Genomic DNA, 27,293 nt, shown 5'->3' on the forward strand with positions numbered 1-27,293 from the left:
TCCAAGACAAATATGTACTTTCATCCTGCTACCTAAACAAGGGATGAGCTGCCCTTTGCTGTCCATCATGAATGAGTTTGTACACAAAAAATTAAATTTGTATTATAGAAAGACTATAATCAAATTACAAAATTTATCTTAAATATGACTATTAGCAGTTTAGCCAAATCCAGACTATCCCTAAACAAATAATGGCTCTTGCCTGAATGTGCACTCCTAAGTGAGGACTTTTGCAAAGCTTTTTCTCTAGCCTCTGGGGAGGCAACTCCAGCCTGCATATACTGGGACTTCTTCAGGAGGAAATTGCCTGGGAGTATGACAAGGGCCTGTAGCCCTCAGTAAGACCCTGGGCCCTAGGACCCTGCCTGGATTTGGACTGAACTGCCCATAAAAGTCTCCTGTGATACCAGTGCCTAAGGCTGTAATACTCGGCCCTGACTCTGGCCCTGTCTGGGACATCCCAGATAGAGGTGTCTTGTTCCTTTGTGCCAGGCTTGTGGAAGTTGAATAGGGTTCAGACACTCCTGCCAGGACATAGGGTGTCTCCATCAGACAGGCAGGTGGTTCAGTGCAGGGACCCGAGTGCTGAAGTGGAGCTATGCCCTTGAGCAAGGGGGATACTCCCCATGCAGAGCCTAGGAAGTACTGCATTTTCTTTCATGGTCTCCACCTCAAATGTCTGCACAATCACTATAAAGATTTTGAGGGGAATAAGAGGGAAGAGGACAGTTGGGTTGAGGGGGAAAAGGGGTTTGGGTCAAATCAAGTGAGCTCCAGGTGGAACTAAGGAGAAGGAACGTAAGCGGGTCAGTGGGGGCAGTGGGTGGTCTGCAAGCATGCCCTGTAAAGGTCAACTATAAACCAGAGTGAACATGCAGCTGTTATCTAGCCCAGGGATGCCAAGCCCAGGCTTTAAACCCTCGTTCCCCTCACCCAATGCAAACCTCACAAATGGACCCCAGAACTCTTTCCCACTAGACCTATAGGTTCCTAAGTCTTCAAAATAACAGCCAGAGGACAAGGCTGCATGGCTCAGTTTACAAACCAAACAAAATCTTCCCTTTCCTGATCTGTGCCAGTCCCTCCACTGTACGAAGGAGGATTCCTGAATGATAACAATAGCATACGGATCCCAAATTGAGCTCTCACCATGGTCCGGCACTTTACAAATAACAACTCATTTCATCCTCACAATGACTCCATGAAGGGAGAAGATTATTAGCCCCATGTGGGAGATGAGGAGACTGTGGCAGAAAAAGGCTGAGTTCAGCTGCAAAGGACGTGCAGCTCATGAGTGGTGGGGTTGGGCTCTCCCCCACCAGCGTCCCTGCTCGCCCCCGCTTTGCTGACACTGCCTCCCACGTGGATGAGGCTATGGTTTTAGGTTTATCAGAGAATACGCAAGCACATAAGTTTTAGAATATTATACTTGCAGATTCATTAAAATCCGACCTTTACAGGATATTAAAACCATTCTAAGAGACAATCATGGTGAAGGTGTAATCGCATTTGTAAGCTTGCCAAATCGGAGTGTAAGAGCTTTTATGAAAAGTTTCAGAAATGTGGCTTAAAGAGTAACGGTTTATGGTCAACTGCCTTTTGATCTCTCATGTGAAAAATATGTACTTACATATATTTCAGGAAACCTCACCACTTCCTTCCTAAGTGTCGGTCAAAAACACTAATTACTTGACTAATTAGACTGTGAAACTTCCCTTACAGATGGTAAAAATGAGCTATTTTCACCCCACAAATTTAGATGTGACATACCACCAAGAAATGTAGAAATCTTTCAATGGTTTTATTGTAGACAGCATGAACAATTTAAGCAAATCATATAAAAATAAATTAGAAACTAATGAAAATAATCAGCCCTTTCATAAGAGGGAAACACAACCCAGTTCTACAAGAGTCCAGAGCTAGCCAAAGAGGCCAGGTCCAGATGCCTTCTCCCTGCCCCATGAATTGGTTAGTCCTAGCTTGGTCTGTGATTTTCATGGTGGCTTCAGGCACTTTCTTTTACCCACCTGTAGTCACAGGCAGGCAGCACTGCTTCCTTTGTTTTCTCCCAGGCATTCCCCCCAAGGGGAAGTATATGTCATGTCCACCCTCCAGCCAGGATGACACAGTCTCCCTTTACTCTGCGTTCACAGAATTTCAGTCTGCCACATCAGCACATTTGCCAAAAGAATCAGTGTGGGATGAAATGGAATTGAACCAAGTGCTACAGCTCGAGGAGGAAATGCCTCCTTAACCAGAGTGTGCTCACATGCTTATCGCGGGACACTTACCAGCATCGAGGCTGCCCGTGGCTGCTGTCCAGCCCATGACAGGCGGGATGGCCCCAACCACGGCTCCGACCCATGTGTTAGCAATACTGATCCTCTTCAGTGGTGTGTAGCAGCAGGTATACAGGAAAATGTTGAAGAGCCCCAGGGCTCCTGTGAGTGGATTCACCCCCCAGGTCAGAATGGCAACTCCGGGAACAGCACAGCAAGTGGCAAAAGACACAGCTAACAACGGGCTGGAAAAGACCAGAGAACATGGAGTGACCATCTTCACCTTAACTGAATCACACCACCTAGAATCGGCACTAACAAAGTGCAAATAATCCACCTGGCCAGTAGGGGCAGTCAGTACTGGTCTGGCTTCTTCCTGGATATGGGGAATCCTCTCTATGAAACAAACGAATATGTTTGTGGGAGCTCTGGCTGCTCTTCTTGATTTTGCTAGCTGACAGTAAAGTGGTGAAGAGAGTCAAGGTTACAGTGTTCTGGATTCAAACAGGTTCTGTCCCTCCTGGCTATAGGATGGCTAGGTTTCACTTACTCCTCTCTACAAGAGAAACGATCATCTCTTTCTCCCAGGGTTGAAGAGAAGACTGAGACAATGCCTCCTCTGCGTAGTGTTCAATTTTATATTTAGTCATGAACAAACCACTTAAAACACAATATTGGAAAATTTGGGCAGAAAATAGCACCTGAATTCTGGAAGCAGTTCTCCCCTCTTATTTATACTTTATTAAAACATCACTGAATTCATGATAATGAGTAGCAATGGTGTGCCTCCGACTGCCATCATTATCACGTCTGTAAGGAACTACAGGCTCAGGATGCTACCAGTTCCCGACAACAGCAAACACCAGGTGGCCGTTGTACAGTGCCAGTGTTGTAACTTGACTTATGGACACGGGATTTTCAAGGGGAGGTCGCACAATGTCATTTATGTAAATGAAGCCTATCAACTAAAACTCTACAATGTTAATCATTATCACAAGCCTGTTTCTCCAAAGAGCCTAATTCTAAAAGTAGACTTTGTATGGAATCTGGTAAAAGACTTTTTGAGTCTAGATAAATTGGATCTACTAGTTCCTGCTTATATGCATGTTTGTTTATTCTTTCTTGAGAAACCTAAGGAGGTTACTCAAGCCTGCCTTCTTGCAGAAGCCATAATTCCACTTCTGAGTAAGGTATGTTTGTGTAGTGTTCAGTGACCCCGCTCGATTAAAGACTCTACAATGTGCTTCTTGGGAAGCAAGAGCCACCAGTGTGCAGCTTCTAGGGTGCTCTGGTTTTAAAAACAGCCAACTCCCTAAAGAGGCAGTCTTTATCCAACATACACACAGGTGAGATGATACCCTTCTATGCACAGGGCTGCAGTGTTCCCATGGCAGGAAAGAAGCCCTGGGTCTATGAGACGGCCCCTCTAGGAAAAAGACTAACTTGTAGAATTATGACGAGTTAGAATTCAGCTGGGAGGGGGCCAGGGCAGAGCCCAGCAGCTGGAACTACAGTACTGAATGAAGTCAGGGCGAGTGAAGTCAGGGCAACAGAATATGAAAGCTAGAAGTGACTTGATGGAGAATTCTGGCCACCACCCTACCATTCCGCTATGGGGACCAGCATGGACTCTTTCCTCCCAGGCCTGTAGCCACTGTGCCCAAAGAGTGACCCAAACTGAATGGGAATTTTGATGGAAAATGAGAAAAATACAAGGCATATGTTGCTGTCAAGGTGCTTGTGACATAAGAACCATAAACTACAGCTGAGAGACTTCCGAGTGCACATTCTGCCCTGAGGGTGCATTTCCAGCGACCTGTTCCTGGGCCATCTCTTCTGAACCCTGTGGTCAGTTACTTCCACAACACTCACTGAAGCACCATTAATAATTCATTCTGCCTTGTCCATCCAACATTCCGACCCTGGATCTGCTCAATAACCTAGTCTCTGCTCCTGCTGGGAAAGCCCTACACTCATACTAACTGACCGCATTTCAAGGAGATGGCTTAACAGTGTTGGTGCTTAGACAGGGTTGATTTCCATTTTCATTCCTTACAGTGACAATTTTAACTCCTATCCTGACTTCTCAAGGCTCCAGCTTCACTCTAGCTCCCAATACACCTTAACGGATGCCCTGCCCTCTTACACAATAGTGACAAATGCCCTCAGATTTACTTTCTTTCTCCCATTTCAGAAGAGGCTATCTTCATCTCTTTTCAAGATAAACCCTCCACTTCTGTTTTTATTTAATCCCCTCCCTATCTGTCTTTTATCTTCTATCTCTACTGTCTATTAACCTCCTGCATCAAATAAATTACTTTCTTTGTATTTACCTCAAGGCAATACCCGTCTTGCTTCCTTGACACTCTTCAAAGCCAAGCATCCTGATGGAGTGGACCACACACATTCCTTGTCTCTATCTCTCCCATCCCTCAGTTTCCTATTTGTTCCTCAACTGTATCTCACACCAACTGCTGCAACAGATTTCTCTAAGGTGGAGATAGACAAGGCGGCTTCAAAAAGTTCATGGAAAATGCATATTGTGAAAAGACCATACATAGACTTCACACTTTTTTTGCACCAAAATAAACTCATACTAATGTGTTATAACATGTCTGAACAGGATCTAGTTTGAGGCACTAAGAAGGGTAAGAAAATAGCCCTTATCAAAACAACATGAATTCTGCTAAAATAGAATCAAGAACAAATACCACATCTAGGCTAATACTTGGATTGAAGAATAGTGAAATCACTGATGCTTTACAAGAAGTTTATGAGGACAATGCCCCCCAAAATCAGCAGTTTACAAATGGTTAACTTTTTTAAGAAGAGATGATGTTGAAGATTAAAGTCCACAGCTGCAGACCATCCACATCAATTTGTGAGGAAAAAATCAATCTTTTTCGTGCCCTAATTTAAGTGGACCAATGGCTAACAGTAGAAACAACAACCAAACCAATACCATAGACAACTCAGTTGGTTTAGTTCTCACAATTCTGATTGAAGAATTACAGTTGAGCTAACTTTCCACTCAGTGAGTGCCAAAACTGTTGCACCCAGATTGGCTGCAGACAACAGCAGGGCTTTCAATGGAAATTTTAAACAAATGGGATCAAGATCTTGAAGCATTTCTTCGAAAAGGAAAAGGAAAATGAATATGTAGCAGGAGGTGAAACATGGCTTTACCACTACAATCCTGAAAACAAAGACAATCAAAACAATGGCTACCAAGGGTGGGAGTGGTCCGGTCAAAGAAAAAAGCGAACAGATCGAGAGCAAAGCTCATGCAATAGTTTCTTGGGATGCTGAAGGCATTTTGCTCGATTCCTTTCCAGAGGGCCAAAGAAGAATAACATCTACTTATTATGAGAGTGTTTGTAAAAAAAAAAAGCAGAGCTTTAGCAGAAAAATGACTGGGAAAGCTTCCCCAGAGAGTCCTTCTCCATCACAAAAATGCTCCTGCTCATTCCTCCCATCAAACACGGGCAACCTTGTGAGCATTTTGAAGGGAAATCATTAGGCATCCACTTCAAAGTCCTGATTTGGCTCCTTCTGACTTCTAATCTGTTTTCTAATCTTAAGTCTTTAAAGGACATCCATTTCTCTTCAGTTAATAATGTAAAAAAGAAGGCTGTGACATAGTTAAATTCCCAGGACTGTCAGTTCCTTACAGATAGACTAAATTGCTGGTATCATTGCTTATGAAAGTGTCTTGAGTTTGACGGAGATTAGGTTGAGAAAAAAGTTTTACATTTTTTCTTTTAATTCTATTTTTTCCATAAACTTTTTGAAGTTCCCTCATATATTATATGTCCTGGGACTATCTATCTTCCCAATATGGCACACAATATGATTTTCCAGATGAAAGATTACAAAGATACCTCTGTGTTGTTACATCTTCCATATACCCAGAAAGGAAACTTCAGGTGGCTAAAAAGCAGTACACATATTATAATGTTATTCTTCTTCCAATAAGGTAATTTATAGCTTATAAGAACAGATTTTTTTTTTTTCTATGAGACTCTAAAAAAACCAGCTTTAGTTTGGGTGGGAGAAAAATGTGGCTGATAAACATTTTTATTTTCCCTGAATTGGCCCTTGTGTTAAAAAAAAAAGAAAGTTGTTCATTCCTTCTCTAAGTTCTGTGGAAGCCAGTTGGATTCAAAGGTATTAGTGTTATAAAAAGCCCTTTTAGAAAAGCACACATGAATTTAATTTATTGAGATAGGCAATTTTATGTGGAAGTTTAGTTTCTGACCTTTGCTGAAATCACAGAAAATCATGAGGCTCAATTTTGGTGTTTAAATAAATGTGCACAAGGGCATGAATGAAAACTGGGTAGGTTGACAAACCATGCAAACAAAAATGAAGCTATTTACCCAGGATGCCATGATCACTCTCAGCATCCAGGTACCTGAAGGAACCCATTCCCTTCTGGCATGAGAGCGCTGAATCACTGGACTTCAGAGCTTTCTTGTGTTATGGACAAAGGTACTCCAAATGCACACCGTGTGAAATTTATTTTCCTGTTATGTTTCATATTTCCTAAAACACATGTAACAAAAGTAATATACACATCCAATTCAGAAAATTGGCAACTCCAGAAAATCACAAAGAACAAATTCCTCATAAGTTATTCAGACACATACTAGTTGATATCATCCCAGCCTTTGTCTAATGATGTAACTATTTAAAAAAATTGAGAATATGCTAAATTGTGGTTTTATTCCCTGCTTTAATCCAATATATCTTAATAATTTCCCTAGGCTATTAAATATATTTTTTACATCATCATCATTAATATTTATAATACAGAGTAGCTTATTCTTTAGATATACCACAATTAATTTAACCAATATACTTTTTAAAAGACATTCAGTATTTTTCCATTTTTAAAAATTAGAACGCATGTTGGGATAAATATCTATGGGTACACTTTTGTTCACAGCTCTGACTGGGAGAAATTCTGAAGATAAATTCCTAGATGTGAAACTGCTCAGTCAGATGATATGCACATGTTTTAGGGATTTTGTCATGTACTGCCAGGCTGTACTCCAGAGAGTTTGTACCAGTTTACACTCCCACCAGCAGTATATGAGAGCATCTTCTTTTAGAATCTGTATCAACACTGGGTGTGGCATTAAAAACAAAGCAAAACAAAAACAAAATGTGCCAATAGGATAGATTAAAAAACAGTACTGAGTTTCCTAAAAAAACTTTAAAGTTAACAAATAAAACAATTTTATTGAGATAGCATTATCTCATTTTAGCAATGAGAAACTGAGAGTCAAAGCAAGTAAAATAACTTAGAAACAGGACCTATACTCAGGCTCGCTTGTTGGCTCATCAGTTTAATCCAGAGTCTCCCAGCTGTATGTGAGGCACACTGGTGTAATACAACTTGCTGAGCCTCTGCTTTCCTGTGTCTGCTGAGGGCCTGGGGTGGCTGGAGTCTTGAGTTGGGATGCCATCACCTGGGAGTAGCCTCCTGTGGGCTTAAAAGCACCTTCAGTTTACTCCATTATGCAAATAGCCTAATATTGCATTCCCTGAAATCAAAACAACTGGATATAATATGGTGAGCAAGACAGGTGTGGTCCTTGTCCTGGGGGCACTGATGCTGTAGTGGTGGTCAGTTCAGTGGGCAAAGGCAAGCATGTGTGGCACAGTAGGGAACACAGGGCAGTCAGGGGCACCTAACCTAGTGTATGCGGGGTGGTAGATAGGGCATGTTTCTAGGAAGAAGTGATGTTTAAACTGAGACCTGATGGATGGGTGAGAGATGGGCGGGAAGGATGGAGAAGGGAGTTGAAGGTAATGGGAACAGCATGTGAGAAGGCCAAAGGGAAGAAGAATGGCAAGTTTATGTTCCACATATCTGGAGTACAGAGTGAGAGTGGGAGGTGTCCAGGGAGCACAGAAATTATGAAGACCACATACAGAGACCTCTAGGCAAATGCAGACTCAATGAAGTGCTCTAGTTTTTAAAAAGCAGAAGAAAATGATCAGATCTGCTTTTCAGAAAGATTACTGTGCCTGCCATGTGAAAGTCAGAAAAGAGAGACAAGCATCTGTGTAATTCACCTCACAAGACAGGCTCAAGTTAGGCATTTTAAAGGAAGAAGAATCGTCAGCACACCCTCACATAATTTTTATCAAATGCTTCGCTGAGAGAAGCAGCCTTCAGCTAGCTTGTATCTTTAATCTATCTTCCAGATTTCCTAAAACGCATTGGTGGCGCACATCGGACCAGGAGAGAGCGGGCCCTCCTCGCCCACTGAACGGTTCTTTGGCCTAATGACACGAGGGTGATCATGGTTTGCACTTTGAGTTCTATTATTCTTGGCTCTACTTTGTCTCTCCTTAGTCTTCTTTTTCTGGACTATTTTGTCACATTTTACATACCTTTGCAAGTTACTTGAACTCTTAATAAGGCAGAGGAAAAAAGTAAAATAAAGGGGTAACTACAGGATTTTGTTTAGAATATTTGTATACAATGAGACATCAGTTAAAAAAAGTGAAGGACTCTTTTTGGAACTAGAAGTAGAAAGAGGACAAGCAATAATAATCATTTTGGAATAAAGAGAGATTACATCAAATGCTACGTGGGTTATTAAGTTTGATTTACCATGAAATCTTTAAGTATCATGGTAATATTCAAGTTTTGAAGTTTAGCTGTTTTAATCAAGAGATCTATCTTTTAGATAGAAAAAGGTTACAAAAGAGTGTTCAGTTTCATCTCAGTTAAACAAAACTATGATTTTCTGCCTTAGTTCTCATAAAATGTGGTCAGAGCTAAATTTTAGAGACTGCAAACACTATTATGTCAAGGACTGATTTCTTGCTATTTTAGGTCATTACTCTATATACTCTTTCTCCTAATCATACCATTCAGCCTGTGATTTAAAAAAATCATCTGCTCTTTCCATTCCTAGATAGGTTTTGGAAAGTATCCCAAACCTGGAGGCACACACACATACATACGTGAGTTATTTATCTTTTCATAATTTATTCAATATTTAATTTTTAAAATTGGTCCTATTACTTCTTTTTATCATTTAAATTCCTTAGCAGTTTACTTCCAGTTCAAGTGTTACTCTGACATCTGGTTTCTAGAAGCAAGATGAGGAGGAGAAAGGCTAAGCTTGCCTCCTTGGCCTCCTCTGGGATGAGTTACCCTAGGAAAGAGGGCCCCATTGGAATTTCCAGGTAGATCCTTCACACCATGATTTTAAGTGTGGCTCCTGGACCATCAGCGTCACCTGGGAACTTGTTAGTAATCCCTGTAGCTTGGAAGCTTTCTGAGATTTGATAACTACTATACCAATACCAATGTGATGCTGGTCCGCATCTGGCCAAGATACATATGCTGAGCCAACATAAGCCTCTCAACTCCAGTGCTGACTGTGGCTGGACTGGATAGGTCACCCACTTTCAGTTGTCTTTCATTATAAGCCTCTTGACATGTTCTAGTGGAAGAACTGAGGGCTGTGAACTAGCTCTGTTATCAATTAGCAGAGGAACTTTGGATATATCCTTAGACTTCTGACCTGCCTGCACTATCTGCTTTGTTTTAATTTAATCTTACAGCTACAAGTGTTTTGATCATTAAAAGTACTTAAAGGGCAAGATGAAGCAAATGTGGCAGAAATCTTGAAAATCGTTGATTCTAGACCATGAGTATGTTGAGGGTCCACTGTACTCTCTCTGCTATTCCCTCTGTTGAGATATTTTCATAAGAAATACATTTTTAAAATATGTTAATACTCTTTATTATTAGTGTTATACTCTTGTTTCCCGATGGTAGCATAGCTAAGCATGCTGAGCAGGATCAGGTGGTCTGCATTCTAGTTCTGACCCTGATGTTAACTAGTTATTTAAAAGTGGGCACAACTTATTTAACCTCTCTGGTCCTTGGTTTCCTCAACTGAAAGGGTGTATTAGGGCTCTTTCAGTGGCAAGACTGAAACTCAAGTCAAACCTGCTTAGGTAAAAAGGCTCAATAAAAAAAGACAATAGGGAGAGCAGGGTTTTGACCTGCTTAGCTGTATGATCTTGAGCAAATTATTTAATCTGTTGACCTTAGATTCTTCATCTGCAAGATGGGAGATCCTTTACAGAGTTGTCTTTTAAGAATTAAATACAATGATGTAAATAAAGCACTTAAAAAGTGCTTCTTAAATGAGTGCAGAGTGTTGATTTGTTCATTCATTCATTCATTCATTAAAATTTCTCATTGCCTAGACAGCCACTATGCTAAGTGTGGCTGTACAACAGTGAACAAAACAGGAGATTTTAGTCTAGAAAGGAAGACAGACCTTAAACAAATACACGCAAGTACTATGAACTCTCCTATTGCAAAATCAGCTACAAGAAAGAACAGATGAAATAAGACAGATAATTTAAATAGGAAAGACCCATTTAAATAGAGCTGAAGGGAGGGGCTGATAAACTTGCCATAAATTATTTCCCCTGATTTATTTTTTCAGGCTTATAAAGACTTATGAATATACCACTATTTTTATTTTCAATTTTAATTTTACTTAGAATTTAATTTTATTATACCAAATTACAAAAAGTAAACTAGCACTGGGAAAAACTAGATTGATTACATACAAAACATTTTTTTAAAATGTTGTGCTCTTGCATCTCTGCAATAGTAGCTGTAATGGACTTTTAAGGAATTAACATCTCTGTGAGTGATTCTTGCTGGATTGAATTTATATAGGAACAATCCGAAATAGAGTGCAACAGGGTGTGATAATATTGCAAAAAAGTTCTAATTTTCAACAACACAGAATAAATGTATGAATAAGAAAAACAGCATTATTTGATAGGGGATGGGCAGAAAAAGACGGTAATTTTCTTGAACAAAAAAATTCTTTATATTCATTCACTCATGTATGCAAATAGGCTGATGGTTCACGCTGAGGGTTGAATGATGATTTATTTCAAAACTCATATACAAAACTGAATTACATTTTAAATTATGATGTCTTTCTACTGAGCATCACTCCTTGGGATTTTTCTACCTCTGCCTTTCCTGCCCAAGGCTACTGTAGAAAAGAAACTGATAAAGACTCAGAGAGGGAGAAAATTGGTCCACACATTTCTATGAATTATTTTTTTCTCCTTTTAAATATAACATTGTTTTGTTTACTAAACATCAGTCCTTACATAGCTCTATGAAAGTATAATTTTCCACAGAAATTAAGAACAAATAAGAGAGATACAGCTTTAATTTGGTGCCTATTTATTGCACTTAATACATGTAATTTAAATTACCCGACTTTTAAATAACTTCCTGGAAAAATATGGCCTTTCTGTTAAGTAATGTCTCAGAGAAGCCTATGAAATGCTAAGTCAAGAAAGTTTATATTCTGAGCAGCTCTGCAGGTAATTAGTTTAGACAAAAATTAATTTCATACTTCTTGGTCATTCTTCCAGAATAAATGATTTTGAAATTACAAAATAAAATATCCTTTCTTCAAAAACAAAAGAAAATGGAAATCAAACCAAGACCATTTAACTTTAATTTCCTGGATATATCCCACATTGGAGCTTGGAAATGAGTTTTTAGAGAAAGTCTCTACAGAAAACTGTTTTGAAAATGTCTCCCCAGAATCTTATTTAGGAGTTTTCTATTTCTGAACATGTCTCAAGTTATAGATACTGTAGAGTGGCAGACGACTGATGTAAATTCAGAACTTAAGGAAATTGTGAAGAAAATGAGAAAACAAAACCTATTTTGAAAGAAAATTAAGTTTTAAACGTTTAAAAGAAACATGAGGAACAGAAGAAGAAAATATATTTGGCATAATTATATTCAGAACATGAAGACTATGGTTTCACACACACAGACACCTTTTTTTCCTTATTATTTTTTTAAATAAATGGGGTCTCATCTCTAAAAACTGCTCAAACTCTTGGCGTCAAGTGGTTCTCCCACCTCAGCCTCCTGAGTAGCTGCGATTATAGGCATGCAACATGATGTTTGGCTCAGAGACTGTGGTATATATTAATACATTTTTTTTCAAGAAAGAAAACAAACCAGATCGAAGCTGAATGAGTTCTGAAAACTGACTGAAAGAATCTTATTAATCTAGAACGAAGAGAAGAAAGATTGCCTGTTTAAAAAAAAAAAAAACCAAAATGAATCTTCCCCTTTTTTGACCACTGAGATTCAGCCTTCTAATTCAGAGGGGAGCACATGGTGACCCCTGAATTATGCTACACCAATTCAGCTTAAATTAAGGGTAATTTTTCCTTTTTTTTTTTTTGAGACAAAGTCTCACTCTTGTCCCCCAGGCTGGAGTGCAATGGCACGATCTTGGCTCACTGCAACCTCTGCCTCCCTGGTTCAAACGATTCTCCTGCCTCTGCCTCCAGAGTAGCTGAAATTACAGGTGTGTGCCACCACGTCCAGCTAATTTTTTGTGTTTTTAGTAGAGATGGGGTTTCACCATGTTGGCCAGGCTGGTCTCGAACTCCTGACCTCAGGTGATCCACCAGCCTCAGCCTCCCAAAGCACTGGGATTACAGGGTGCTTTCTTTAAGTGATAGAGTCAATTTTTTTTTTTTCTGAGACAAGGTTTTGCTCTTATTGCCCAGGCTGTAGTACAATGGCGCGATCTCGGTTCACTGCTACCTCTGCCTCAATTAAAGGTAATTTGTACAAAGATGCTGGAATTTTCAAGAAGTGATTCCTACTGTCCCAAACCATAGAGTTTCCAGCATAGTAGTCCAATCTCTTAGTCTGGTTTTCCAATTCCTTGAGGGCAGGGACCACCTACTGAATCCCTCCATTACTCCTGGCTCCTGTAACACCCAATGCCTGCCACATGAGAGACACATACTTTTCCTTTCTCCTGATTGAGCCAGATAGTTGAATTCTCTGATCTGCCCCCTTACTTTTAATTTATAGGACTCTATTAAAAAAATAAAAGGCTTTGTTCACCGACACAAAATAGGGTCAATGAATTTTAAAGAGTCTTTGAAAAGCTTTAATAAAACACAACTTATAAAGAATGAAGCTGGGAAATAAAACTATCCATCTCTGCTGCTTTGGAGACTGGGAGCTGCATGCACATGCAGCTACCCAGAGATATAGGTACTGACCTCTGACTCTATCTCCTTACCTGCCCCTCGGGACCAGGACCTTTGGCCAGGGACTGTGTTTACAAACACAGACATCCACAGGGACCAGGCTGGCACAGCAGGCCAAACAAAAAATGCCTCTTCAGGATTTGGTTTGTTGGCCATTATTTTGCCATCTCTGATCTGTTCTGTGAAGGTGTCTAATTAACTGTGAATCTAGCCCCTCTGCCCTAGAATTGACCCCTTTGCTCCCTGAAATACTTCTCTCCATCTTTTGTATGGCCAGCTCTTACTCATCCTGTAAGACTCAGCTGAGACATCAAAAAACTCCTCCAAGAACATTTTCTCTCTCCCTTCTCGCCTTCCTGAGTCTCTCCCCATGGCTGGTCTCCATATCTGCCCTCAGGCTCTCACAGCACTTGTTAGTCTTATGCTAGCATGAGCTTCTGCCATGCTTGCCCATCCCATCAGGCTGTATTTTTTTAGTGCAGTGACTCTGCACTATTCATCTTTATATTCTCTGTACTTAAGAATGATGCCCAAATGAACCTTTATAAACCATGCAAAAGAGAGAACACTATCCTAAGACTTCCACTCACATAACACCAACCAATGAAAACAGCATTTGATTGTGTCCCATCTTCTCATGTCATCTTATGTGAAAAGAGAAGAATCAAAGTGAAGGGACATTAGGCAAAATGACCCTAGATTACTTTATTTATTTTTTTATTTGAGATGGAGTTTCGCTCTTGTTACCCAGGCTGGAGTACAATGGCGCGATCTCAGCTCACCGCAACCTCCGCCTCCTGGGTTCAGGCAATTCTCCTGCCTCAGCCTCCTGTAGATTATTAGTAAAAGATATTTGCTCCTAAAACATATGTTTTAATTGGCTACAAGTGGTGGACTAAGTGACTATGACAGTTGACTCTTCATATTCATGTTTACTAGAATATCTGGGTATTTTCTGGTTATAAAAAGGGAGATGAGAACAGGAGAATCCTTCATCGCTAGGAGTACTGTCACAGCTCACAATGCTTCAAAACAGTCATAGATGCTTCCTTTTTTCTCATGATGAGAGAAAGGAGTATAACTTTCAGAAAATCCCAGTAGCGTTCCTCTTGTTCAACCACTGTAATGACTAAGCATGACAATATGTACAAAAAGTTTTTGTGAACTCTTCATACCATAGTCCATAATAGAGAGGTGTTTTTTAAGAATCAAGTTCTCTACATTAACGCTACTATTATTAGGTTGAGGCCAAATTTGTTCTTCCTGCCACTTCAAATCACTGGTTAACACTAAAAAAAGAAATTTCTATACTTATAAAATGTTTATGTTCTTATTACATTAGCAATATATACACACCAAGAGACTAATCATAACAATCCTTAGAAACTCTGCAGAGCTTTAGCCTGGCTGGATACCCGTCTACTAGACTAGTGTGCCTGGATGATGAATAATATTCACAGCTCCCCTGCAGCCCACAAAATGTTTACATTTGCTTAAGTGCTTACTGGTAAAACCCTCAGTAAATTTGAAAAATGTCTCCTGTAAATCCCTATAATACTTAAGCTAAACCCTGTTCTTTAAGTTAATAATGCCAACTAAACAATCCATTCATTTCATTTCTAAAACTCCATCTTCATCATTCATTTCAAAACCAGGTATTGACTGACCCCAATTCCAAGTGTTTTAATTTATCCTCTCTGAATAACCTTTGGCTCTGCTCTTATCGTGCAATCTCTCCTGCTTACAGCCCACACCTAAAGCTTACATGTTATGGATCACTCTCATCTGATCCATTAAGTTGGAAAAACTAATGCTGACATGTATTATTTCCCTGTCAGCATCATCAAGCTGGAACATAGATAATTCAAGAGACACAATCAAAATACAGATGTCTTTGAAAATAACAAGAAAGGCCCAGTCCAGGCCTCGCCTGCAGGAAGCTTTTACTGTCCACTCTGTCCTTTTTCCTTTGTCTGACTTTCTGGAGAACTTCTTGTTTGTACCGATCTATTCATTTCATTCAACGCATATTTATGAGCTGCCTTATGCTGTCTGTTAAGCATTTTATGCATGTGGCTAGCGTTTTCACAAGATTATACAGCTTTGAGCATTATAAAAACAAAACTGACAGTGATCGTACATTACAGGTGATCAATACATTTTTGATGTATTGAAGAAAAGAATTATTTTATTCTAAAATATTTAAAAGTAACAGTAGGCCCTGACAGTCTTAAGAAATATGAAATTAGGGTAGACCAGCAAAAAGGATATCACTTAAAAAAAAAAAAAAATGCCTAAGATACCTGAAAAATGTAAGTCTGAAGGACCTCAAGTTTGATAAAGGTGGCAGATTAAAGGTGTCTATATCTCTCTGTCTTCTCTGAAAACAAGGAGAACACAAATAGAAACTCAAATTTTAACAGAACTAGGAAACACACCTCTGAAGCAAAATATAAGACTTGGTAAATGTTAAGAATCTCTTTGGCTTTAATTATAACACACACAAAGAATTTGACATAACGTGTGTGTGTTGTAAGTTGAGGAGGTGGATTATGGCTAGAAAGTTACAAAGCAGAATCATAGCTTGGGATATACATCTGGCCAAGTGCCCCGTAAAGTCCTGTGGAAGCTGCCCTGGATCCTTCCCTTTGCCTTAGGTACTTTTGTCCTCCCATTCCCATCCCTAATGCTTAATTGTCCTCACAACCCTTTCCTTTGCCCCAAGGAAATGGACCAGGGATGAACTATCAGGCCCATGCTAGAGCAATCAAATTTTCTCTCATAAAGATTTGGAATTGGGACAGGGAACTCAGCTGGAGGGCCTGGGGGCTAAGGCTGAAGTTGCCATTTTGGTGTGAGTTCATTTAAGTGAAGAGTGATTGGAAGGGCCCACATGCAGAGAGAAAAATGCAGTGAAAGTACAGAGAAAAGCCGGGTGTGTTGGCTCATTCCTGTAATCCCAGCACTTTGGGAGGCCAAGGCAGGGCGGATCACAAGGTCAAAAGATCGAGACCATCCTGGCCAACATGGTGAAACCCTGTCTCTACTAAAAATACAAAAATTAGCTGGGCGGGGTGGTGTGCACCTGTGGTCCCAGCTACTCGGGAGGCTGAGGCAGCAGAATCGCTTGAACCCAGAAGGCAGAGATTGCAGTGAGCCCAGATTGCGCCACTGCACTCCAGCCTGACAACAGAACGAGACTCCATCTCAAAAAAAAAAAAAAAAAAGGAAAGTACATAGAAAAGCAGAGATGAATAATGAGGCTGGAAGCTGAACTGCAACTAGTGAAGTGGTAAGTAGGTCACTCTCCAGAAGTCTGGCTACGAAGAGGAGAAATAGAAGGGTAAGCGGATGGAGCAGTGAATTTAATAGATTTTTGTCTAAGACAGAAGGACAACCTGTCAAATATGAAGTTAGAAGAGAAAGAATCAATGAGGCAGCAGGGCGGGCAGAGGTACTGGGAGAGTGCTCAGGCCCCGCAACTTGCATTCAGGCCAGCTGGTCCCCAGGTCTTACAGCACAGAAGACCATAAGGTAGACAAGGGGTCCCAAGGACTCCTGAAACATTCCAAAATAGGTGTTAAACTCTGGCAGCTAGAATCTGCTGGGGCAAAACACTTGGTTTTATCCTCCTAAGAAGAATTGAGATATATTTTGGAAGAAATCTTGAAAACATCACTTTTAACCACTTGTCTCTTCCGCTGTCCCCTCCTCTTGGCCACCCTAAAACTACTAAATCCATTTATCCAATTAAGACCACTGTTGCAAGCAGATATGGAGCTTTGTTAAGTGGAAGGTGTTCAAGGACACTGGCTGCCTGTGTTATATGTAACTAGTGATGATATAAAACTGGCAAAGAAATGGGTTCAGCGGTGTCAGAAACAAACTACTTGGTTTTGCCTCTGCCAAGTCCCATTTACCAGTGTGAATATCCAGAATGGAAGCCATGGGTTCCCGAGGCTGTGAGGTGGCTGCACTGACACAGCCTAAAGGGTTTGGCTCCCTGTAGTTTGGCTCTCAGTTAATAGGGATAAACTCCATGGTTAGAAGCTGACAGCAAAGCGTAAGACAGCTCCATTATGACCCCTCTGGAGCACTTCTCTCCAGACTTCCTCAGATGCAGGAGCTCTTTAGCCAAATGCACCACGACTCTAGATTTATCCATGAGCATCTGGGATGCTTCCTAAGTGATGTGATGTACTCAGATTCATCAAGTGTATTCAAATTCATCAAGTGGCCCCAAGCTATTAAAGACTCTGATAAATAATTCTATCATAAAGGCCCCAGAGCTGAAGTAAAAAGCAGAAAGCCCTGGGGTCAAGTGTTTCCACAGGAACTGGATTTAGTAAACAGAAGCTGCAAAAGGATGTTTCTATTAAACACCTGCAATTATTGTAAGGCCACAGTCTTTTCTGGAATGGATGGTCAAAAGAGCTAATAATTTCTTGTGTTCCTGGAAGTTTTAGGATGATTTTAAATAGGAGGAAAACAGGAAAAGCAGTATTTTCCCAAACATAAGACAATCATTTTTTTAAACTATAAGTGATATCTCAGACATATGGAATTGGTATTTTCTTTTTTTCCTTTGTGTCTGTTCCCAGACTAGAAATAAGCAACCAAAGTAAATGCCTGGCACGCTCTCAAGGAAGCATAGCTTTACCTTGCACCGGTGTTAGAAGCCCCCAGAACAGTGACGGAGGCAACCAGATGAAGACAAGACATTCCTCTCCCAGCAATGTGAGAGACACCTGATGACTGCTGGGAGGAATCAGCATTTTATACCAGAAATCAACATAACTAAAACTTAAGTACTGTCCTCTGTATTCTCCTTGGGAAAATAAAACAAATTGATAATGTAATTGCATTGATTTTATTCTCATTAAATGGTATTTTAGCTATAAATGTTTTCCCCTTTGATTTAAAAAAACTCCAGAAAATTTCTATGTTGCTTAAAATGTAAAGGGATTTTACTGTAAGTATTTCAAAAATAGTCAATTATCTTACTTGTTTATTAAACATATTCAAGGTCACTTTCTCCATCCTCTGAAACAACATAGATGAAAGGGAGCTCAGTAAAAAACAGGCAAGCGGCACCAAAACTGGCACTCAAAGCTGTAACAGGATTGGATGCATTTTCATTTCCTTCGAACAGTGGAGCTGCAGTTTATTCAGTTAATTTAGGTCAGCCCTAAGGTGAAACTATATTATACTCAAAATTATCCTTTAAAATCCCCTGAACTCATCCATAAAGTCACAGGTTATGTATGTACAATTCTGGAAAATAATGACTGTGCTCACTAGAGTTTGAAAATCACTCAGTTAAATTAAAAGAGGGAACAAAAGAAAAGCCTATATTTAGATGGCTGGACATTCAAACCATTCTGCCTTAAAGGAGACTCTTAGTAAAGGAGAGGTGGAGAATTCTGTGGGGTTCTGTTTCCCTGCAGCGTTTACTCTATTCTGTCTTCATGCTACAAGCATCATCAGCCTGGCTAAACAGAAATGTATTTCTGTTGGTGGTGGCTGTGAGAAATAACTGTTTGGTGGTTGACCAAACAGGGAAGCTGCACCTTCTCTGGGAATATGTTCTAATGTCTCCTTTGCTCCTCTCCCTTATAATGAATTACTGGTAGACAGAGCTATAGAACTGTAACAAAGGTGAAGATACACATAGGCAATAGAGACAGGAACATTTTACAGAAGAGTAGGCAACGGTAGCCAGCCTGAATTTTGAGTTGAGTAACAGCAGAACTTCACCTTTGCCATGACTGCCCTGGTCCAAGCTCTCATCAAGTCATGCCAGGAGCTGTCCCAAGTCTCCTTCCTGGGATTCCATGGTCTATTTTACCCAGGCAGCTGAGCAATTCTTTTAACCTAAATCTGATCACACCAGCCCCCTTTGTACAACTCATTTCTGGCTTCTCCCACTGCACATGGAGTTCAAGCCCTTCTGACTTCATCTCATGCCACCCTGCCCCTTGTTCATTGTCAGTTACAAGTCCACTCTGGCCACCATGCATTCCCCTAGATCTCTGCATCCCCATCCTTCAGGTCTCAATTCCAGTCCTCTCCCTCCCAGTGCCTTCCCGCTCTGGAGTGTTCTCTTGCAACTGTTCTGGATTATCGTTCCATCTCTTTCCTTGGTACCATTGATGCCTGCCTAGAATGACTTTTGGAGCTCATCTGTTCACTGGCTGATGTTCTACCTTTCCCACCAGACTGTAATGAAGGCAGGGATCAGGTCACGCTGGTTATATTCCAGCATTTAGCACAGAGCATAACATCCAGAGATGCTCAGGACACAATTCTGAAAAAAAGTAGTAACAATGATGGCAGCAGTATCATTTACTGACAGCTTTACAAGAACAGTCATTTTCTCACATAACTCTATGAGGTGGAAGGCACAATCCTCATTTTATATATGCCTCAAAGAAGATTAGTAATATGCTCAGGGTTGCATGGTGACACAGGCAGAGGAGCTGGGCTTTGAGTTCAGCCAGACAGACCCCAAAGTCTTATGATCCACAACCTATAGCATTCCATTCCCCAAGGAAAAACCAAATGCTCTCAAACTCTAGTCTAAAATAGACCCTAATTTTTAATACACAAATTTACCCATTTCAGTTACACAGGTAGTTCTGAGTTAAAAAAAAAAAAAGGTAGACATAGTGTAACCACCACCACAATCAAGATACAAACATATAAATTTACCTTTTCAAAAAAATTTCTTATGCTCCTTTGTAGTCGATTCCCTCCTGTCACTCCTCCAGTTCCTGGTAACCACTGATCTGACTTCTGTGCCTAGTTGTGGCTTTCCAAAATGTCATATAAATGGACTCATACAGCACGTTGTCTTCTGTCTCTGTCTTCTTTCACTTAACATAGTGCTTTTGAAACACACCCATGTCACTGCATGTATCACTGGTTTGCTCCTTTTTATTTCTGAGTAGTATTTCGGCTGTACTTTGTTTATCCATTCACCAGCTGAGGGACGTTTAGGCTATCTTTAGTGATATTTAAGCTAACATTCATGTACAGATCTTTGTATGGACATGTGTTTATCCATACATACGGAGGAGTGGGATTATATGGTAAATTTTGTTTAAATTTATTAAAATCTGACAAACTGTTCTCTGAAGTGATTATACCATTCTGCATTTACACTAGCAATATATGAGACTTTCAGTTATTCCACACCTTTGTCAGCATTTGGTATTGTTGTTTTCAATAGATGTTCATTATTCTAATAGGTGTATAGTGGTATCGGACTGTGTTTTTAATTTGTATTTCCCTTAATGATTATTATAATGAAAATCTTTTGTTTATTTAACATCTGTATTTCTTCTTTGGAGTACTGCCTCTTTAAATCTTTTATGCACTTTTTTTCTTTTTTTTTTTTTGAGACAGGGTCTTGCTCTGTCACCCAGAGTAGACTGCAGTGGCGTGATCTTAGCTGACTGCAACGTCTGCTTCCCAGGCTCAAGTGATCCTCCCATCTCCGTCTCCCAGGTAGCTGGGATGATAGGCACATGCCACCATACCTGTTTAATTTTTTTAAAAAGTTTTGTAGAAATGAGGTCTCACTATATTGCCCAGGCTGGTCTCAAACTCCTGGCCTCAAGCAATCCTCCTGCTTCGGTCTCCTAAAGTGCTAGGATACAGGTATGAGCCACTGTGCCTGGCCCCTTGTGTCCACTTTTCAAGATGTTTTCTTAATGAGTTTAAGGATTCTTTCTATATTCTGTACATCAGTTCTTTATCATATCTATATTTTACAAATGTTATCTCCTACTCTGTGGCTTACCTTTTCATTTTAAGTGTCTTCTGAAAAGCAGAAGTTTTTAATTTTGATGAAATAGTTTATCTACTTTTCTTTCAAGGTTTGTGGTTTTTGTGTTTTATCGAAGAATCCTCTGCCTAGCCCGGTATTACTGGGGAGCAGCTCATGTTGCCATGCTGGAAGTGGAATTCCACAGCTGATTTTGGTATACTGACCTTGTATTCTACACCCTTGCTAAATTTACTTATTACTGCTAGTAGCTTTTCTGTAGATTCCTTTGGATTTTCCATGTAAACAATCACATTGTGAACAGAATTTCATTTCTTTCTTTCCAATGTATGTGCCTTTTATTTCTCTCTTTCTTACTATATACTAGTTAGGAGCCCAGAACCACCTGGACCACGGTCCAGTTCCTACAGAACAGCCCTCACAGTGTAGTCTGGTCCGCACATTTTCCTTAACCTCTTCCCAGTTTTACTTTGTCACAATTCTTCTGTACAAATCCTTCACTCTACAGGTGGCTGGGTTGTCTATTTTTAACCTTAAACATACATTTTGCACTCCTATCTTTGCACCTTTGCTCACCATGTTCATCTTGCCTGACATGGTCTTTCCTTCATTCTCTATCTATCCAAAGTGTATCTGTCTGTCAAGCTCTACAGCCTGTCTCTCTATCTTAATGCTCATTTTGTCTCTTCACTCATTCTCCACTCCTGTCCGAAGAGCATTCTCATTGCCTTGACAGCAGATGCCATGTATTCCTCCCTTGACGTCTTTACTTCTGTATTTCTCCCACCTGGGGGCGGGTGATTTCTTTTTCTATCATCCATTCATCTGTCCATCCATCCATTATTAAGCATTAGCTACCTGCCAGATATAATGGCTAGCATGCAAGCTCCACAACAGCAAGAATTTTTTGTCTGTTTTGTTCACCTCTGTAATACAGTATTGAAAATGGTGCTTAAAACTGTTCATGTGGCAGGGCAGTAATACCCAGAATGTACAGGGAATTCAAACAACGCAACAGTAAAAATAAACAAAAAACCAATGCCACTGAAATGTGGGCAAATGACATGACATTTTTTGAAAGAAGACATACAGGCCAGGGATGGTGGCACATGTCTGTAATCTCAGGCCAAGATGGAAGGATCACTAGAGGCCAGGAGTTTGAGACTAGCCTGGGCAACACAGTGAGACCCTGTGTCTACAAAAAAATTTTTTAAAAATTAGCTGGGTGCATTGGCTCGCACCTGTAATCCCAGCACTTTAGAGGCTGAGGCAGGAGAATCACTTGAGCCCAGGAGTTCAAGACCAGCCACAAAAAGTAAAAAAAAATTACCTAGGCACAGTGACTGGCACCTGTAATTCCAGCTACTTGGGAGGCTGAAGTGGGAGGATCACGAGTTCAAGAGATTGAGGGTACAGTGAGCCACAGTCTTGCCAGTGCACTACTCCAGCCGGGGTAACAGAACAAGGCCTGTCTCTAAAAAATAAAAATAAAAGTGACATACAAATAAATAGCCAAAAGATATATGAAAAAATGCTCAACATCACTAATCATCAGAGAAATGCAAATTAAAACCACAATGAGATATCATCTTACCCCAGTCAAAATGGCTAATGTTATTATAAAAAGACAAAAAAATGAAGATATTGATGAGGAGGCAGAGAAAAGGGAATCTTACACACCGTTGATGGGCATGTAAATTAGTATAGCCTCTATGGAAAATAGTATGGGGAAGCAGACATGTATAGATGGAAAAACCTGAGGGCATCCTGCTTTATGACAATGTACTCTCTGAGAGATTAACCCATTTCTATGAGAACTACTATAGTCTCCTGAGAGAAAGAGCAAACTCATCACGACACAGCATCAAGCCATTCATGAAGAATCTGATCCTATAACCCGAACACCTCCCACTAGGCTCTACCCCCAACACCAAACATTAGGGATCAACTTTCAACACAAGTTTTGGTGAGGACATCAAACCACATCCAAACCACATCCAAACCACAGGATTCAGCCTTCCATGTGAGTCCCTAATATGTGACATATGAACTCTAAGGTATGTTCTTTGCCAGATATAAAAGGAGGCTCAAAGCCTGACTCCCTCATTACAACAATCATTATAGCCAGGATGATTTGCCAGAAATGTTCAAACAAGTCAGTTTGTTTGCCCACATGGCCTCCCCAACCATGTGGAATGGAGTCAGTTAAAACTCTTTTCCCAATGACCCAGTCTCAGATAGTTCTTTATAGCAGTATGAAAATGCACTAATACAGAAAATTGGTACCAGGAGTGGGGTACTCTTATAAAGATACCTGAAAATGTGGAAGCGACTTTGGAACTGGGTAATGGACAGAGGTTGGAAAAGTTTGAAGGGGTCAGAAAAAGACAGGAAGATGTGGGAATGTCTGAACTTCCTAGAGACTTCTTGAATGGTTTTGACCAAAATGCTGATAGTGATATGGACAATGAAGTCCAGGCTAAGGTGTCTCAGATGGAGATGAGGAACTTATTGGAAGCTGGAGTAAAGGTCACTCTTGCTATGCTTTAGCAAAGAGACATTATGCCCCTGCCCTAGAGATCTGTGGAACTTTGGACTTGAGAGACGATTTAGGGCATCTAGCAGAAGAAATTTCTAAGCAACAAAGCATTCAAGAGGTGACCTTTTTTTTTCTGAAGGTGTACAGTCATATGCATTCACAAAGAGATGGTCTGAAGTTGGAACTTATGTTTAAAAGGGAGACAGAACGTAAAAGTTTGAAAAATTTACAGCCTGACCATGTGGTAGAAAAGAAAAACCCATTTTCTTGGGAGAAATTCAAGCTGCCTGCAGAAATTTGCATAAGTAATGAAGAGTGGAATGTTAACTGCCAAGAGAATAGGAAAAATATTTCTAGAGCATTCCAGAGATCTTTGCTGCAGCCTCTCCCATCACAGACCCAGAGGCATAGGAGTGAAAAATGGCTTGCTGGGCTAAGCCCAGGGCCTTGCTGCTCTGTACAGCCTTGGGACATGGTGGGCACCCTGTGTCCCAGCCGTTCCAGCTCCAGCTGTGGCTAAAAAGAATCAAAGTACAGCTCAAGCCATGGCTTCAGAAGGTGTAAGCCCCAAGCCTTGGGGGCTCCCACGTGGCATTGGGCCTGCAGGTGCACAGAAGACAAGAGTTGGGCTTTGGGAGCCTCTGCCTAGATTTCAGAGTATGGAAATGCCTGGATGTCTAGGCATAAGTCTGAGAAGTCTGAGCCCTCATCAAGAACTTCTGCTAGGGCAATGTGGGGTTGAAGCCCCCCTCAACAGAGTCCCCACTGGAGCACTGCCTATTGGAGCTGTGAGAAGAGAGCTACCATCCTCCAGACCTCAGAATGGTAGATCCACTGACAGCTTGCACAGTGTGCCTGGAAAAGCCACAGGCTCTCAATGGCAGCCCATGAAACCAGCTGTGAGGGCTGTACCCTGCAGAGCCACAGGAACAGAACTGCCCAAGGCCTTGGGAGCCCAACCCTTACATCAGTCTGTCGTGAATGTGAGACATAGAATCAAAGGAGATTATTTTGGAGCTTTAAGATTTAACGATTGCCCTGTTGGGTTTTAGACTTGCATGAAGCCTACAGCCCCTTTGTTTTGGCCAATTTCTCCCACTTGGAATGGGAGCATTTACCCAATGCCTATACCCTCATTGTATCTTGTAAGTAACTAATTTGCTTTTGATTTTATAGGCTCATAGGTGAAAGGGACTTCCCTTGTCTCAGATGAGACTTTGAACTGGACTTTTGGGTTAATGCTGGAATGAGTTAAGACTTTGAGGTGCTGTTGGGAAGACATGATTGTGTTTTGAAATGTGAGAAGGACATGAGATTTGAAGGAGCCAGGGGCAGAATGCTATGGTTTGGCTCTATCTCCCCACCAAGTCTCATTTCAAATTGTAATCCTCATATGTCGAGGGAGGGACCTGGTGGGAGGTGGTTGGATCATGGGTGTGGTTTCTCCATGCTGTTCTTGTGATAGTGAGTTCTCACAAGATCTGATGGTTTAAAAGTTTGTGGCAGTTCTCCCTTTCCTCTTTCTCTCTCCCGTTACCATGCAGGAAGGTGCTAGCTTCTGTTTCACCTTCTACCATGATTGTAAGTTTCCTGAGGTCCCCCCAGCCATGTGGAACTGTGAGTCAATTAAACCTCTTTTCTTTAAAAATGACCCAGTCTCAGGTAGTTCTTTATAGCAGTATGAAAATGAACTAGGGAGAGAGATCCAAGATGGCTGATCACTAGCAGCTCGGGCTCATAGCTCCCAGTGAAAGCACAGAGAACGAGAGGATGCCACACTTTCAGATGAATATTTGTTGCTCATGGACCAAGAGATTCCAGGTGGAGGAGCCCCACGGGTCACCAGGGCAACTCTTGTGGCCAGCATGGCGGTTTTGCTGGCACCTTAGCGTGGCAGTTCTTGGTGCAGAGTCCAGAGATTCCCGGGCAGAAAAACACCATCAATCTTAACACCGCTGTTTTGGCTGGCGCAGTGGATTGCTCAGATTTTGGCGCTGGGAATCAACAAGTTGGATGTCCGCTCAGAGACCTATTAGAAAGTCGGTAATTACAAAGATGACAGAGGGATAAATACATAATGAAGGGAAGAAACCAGCCTAAAAAGGCAGAGAATACTCAAAATCAGAATGCCTCTCCCTCTACAGGGGATCACAATTCCTCATCAGTAACGGAACAAGGTTTAATGGAGAACGAGTGTGTTCCAATAACAGAAGCAGGTTTCAAAATGTGGGTGATAAGAAACTTCTGTGAATTAAAAGAACTTGTTCTAACTCAATGCAAAGAAACTAAGAACCTTGAAAAAAGGTTTGACGAAATGTTAACGAGAATGGACAATTTAGAGAGGAATATAAGTGAATTGATGGAGCTGAAAAACACAACACGAGAACTTCGCGAAGTATGCACAAGTTTAAACAGTCGAATTGATCAAGCAGAAGAAAGGATATCAGAAGTCGAGGACCAGCTCAGTGAAAAGAAACGAGAAGACAAGATTGGAGAAAAAAGGATAAAAAGGAATAAGCAAAGTCTCCAGGAAATATGGGACTATGTGAAAAGACCTAATTTATGTTCAATAGGTGTACCTGAATGTGATGAAGAGAATGAATCCAAGTTGGAAAATACTCTTCAGGATATCATTCAGGAAAACTTTCCCAACCTAGCAAGGCAGGGTAATATTCAACTCCAGGTAACACAGAGAACACCACAAAGATATTCTTCAAGACGACCAACCCCAAGGCACATAATCGCCAGATTTATTAGGGTTAAAATGAAGGAGAAAATACTAAGGGCAGCCAGAGAGAAAGGTCAGGCTACCCATAAAGGGAAACCTATCAGACTTACAGCAGATCTCTCAGCAGAAACCCTACAAGCCAGAAAAGAGTGGGGACCAATATTTAACATCCTTAAAGAAAAGAACTTTCAACCCAGAATTTCATATCCAGCCAAACTAAGCTTTATAAGCGAAGGAAAAATTAAATCTTTTGTGAACAAACAAGTACTTAGAGACTTCACCACCACCAGGCCTGCTTTACAAGAGCTTCTGAAAGAAGCACTAAACATATAAAGGAACAACCAATATCAGCCTTTCCAAAAATATATCAAAAAGCAAAGAGCATTAACACAATGAAAAATTCACACCAACTAATGGGCAAAACAGCCAGCTAGCATCAAATGCCAGTATTAAACTTATATATATTCTAATTGGACAAAAAGCCAAAACCCATCGGTACGCTGCATCCAGACCCATCTCACATGCAACGATACACAAAGACTCAAAACAAAGAGAAGGAGGAAGATTTACCAACCAAACAGAGAGTAAAAATAAATAAACAAAAAGCAGGAGATGCAATTCTCGTCTCTGATAAAGTAGACTTTAAAGCAACAAAGATCAAAAGAGGCAAAGAAGGACATTACATAATGGCAAAAGGATCAATGTAACAAGAAGAGCTAACGATTCTATAGATCAACGAGACAGAAAATTAACAAGGACATCCAGGACTTGAACTGAGACCTGAAACAAGTAAACTTAATAAACATTTATAGAACTCTCCACTTCAAATACACAAAACATACATTACCACCT

The 27,293-nt window shown here is 40.6% G+C and overlaps 1 protein-coding gene across 1 annotated transcript in view; it reads right to left on the minus strand.

Annotated features, from left to right (window-relative positions):
- The window catches only part of LOC105717698 (protoheme IX farnesyltransferase, mitochondrial), a 134,437-nt gene that overhangs the window by 13,871 nt on the left and 93,273 nt on the right, over positions 1 to 27,293 (minus strand). The window contains exon 6 of the mRNA XM_012453041.3: positions 2,292 to 2,524. Within this exon, the coding sequence (XP_012308464.1) occupies positions 2,292 to 2,524 (233 nt within the window). The remainder of the gene's footprint in view (positions 1 to 2,291; positions 2,525 to 27,293) is intronic.

The sequence above is a fragment of the Aotus nancymaae genome, unplaced genomic scaffold (genome assembly GCF_030222135.1).
Source record: "Aotus nancymaae isolate 86718 unplaced genomic scaffold, 86718_ANA_hifiasm-v0.15.2.pri h1tg000018l, whole genome shotgun sequence".
Taxonomy (NCBI): domain Eukaryota; kingdom Metazoa; phylum Chordata; class Mammalia; order Primates; family Aotidae; genus Aotus; species Aotus nancymaae.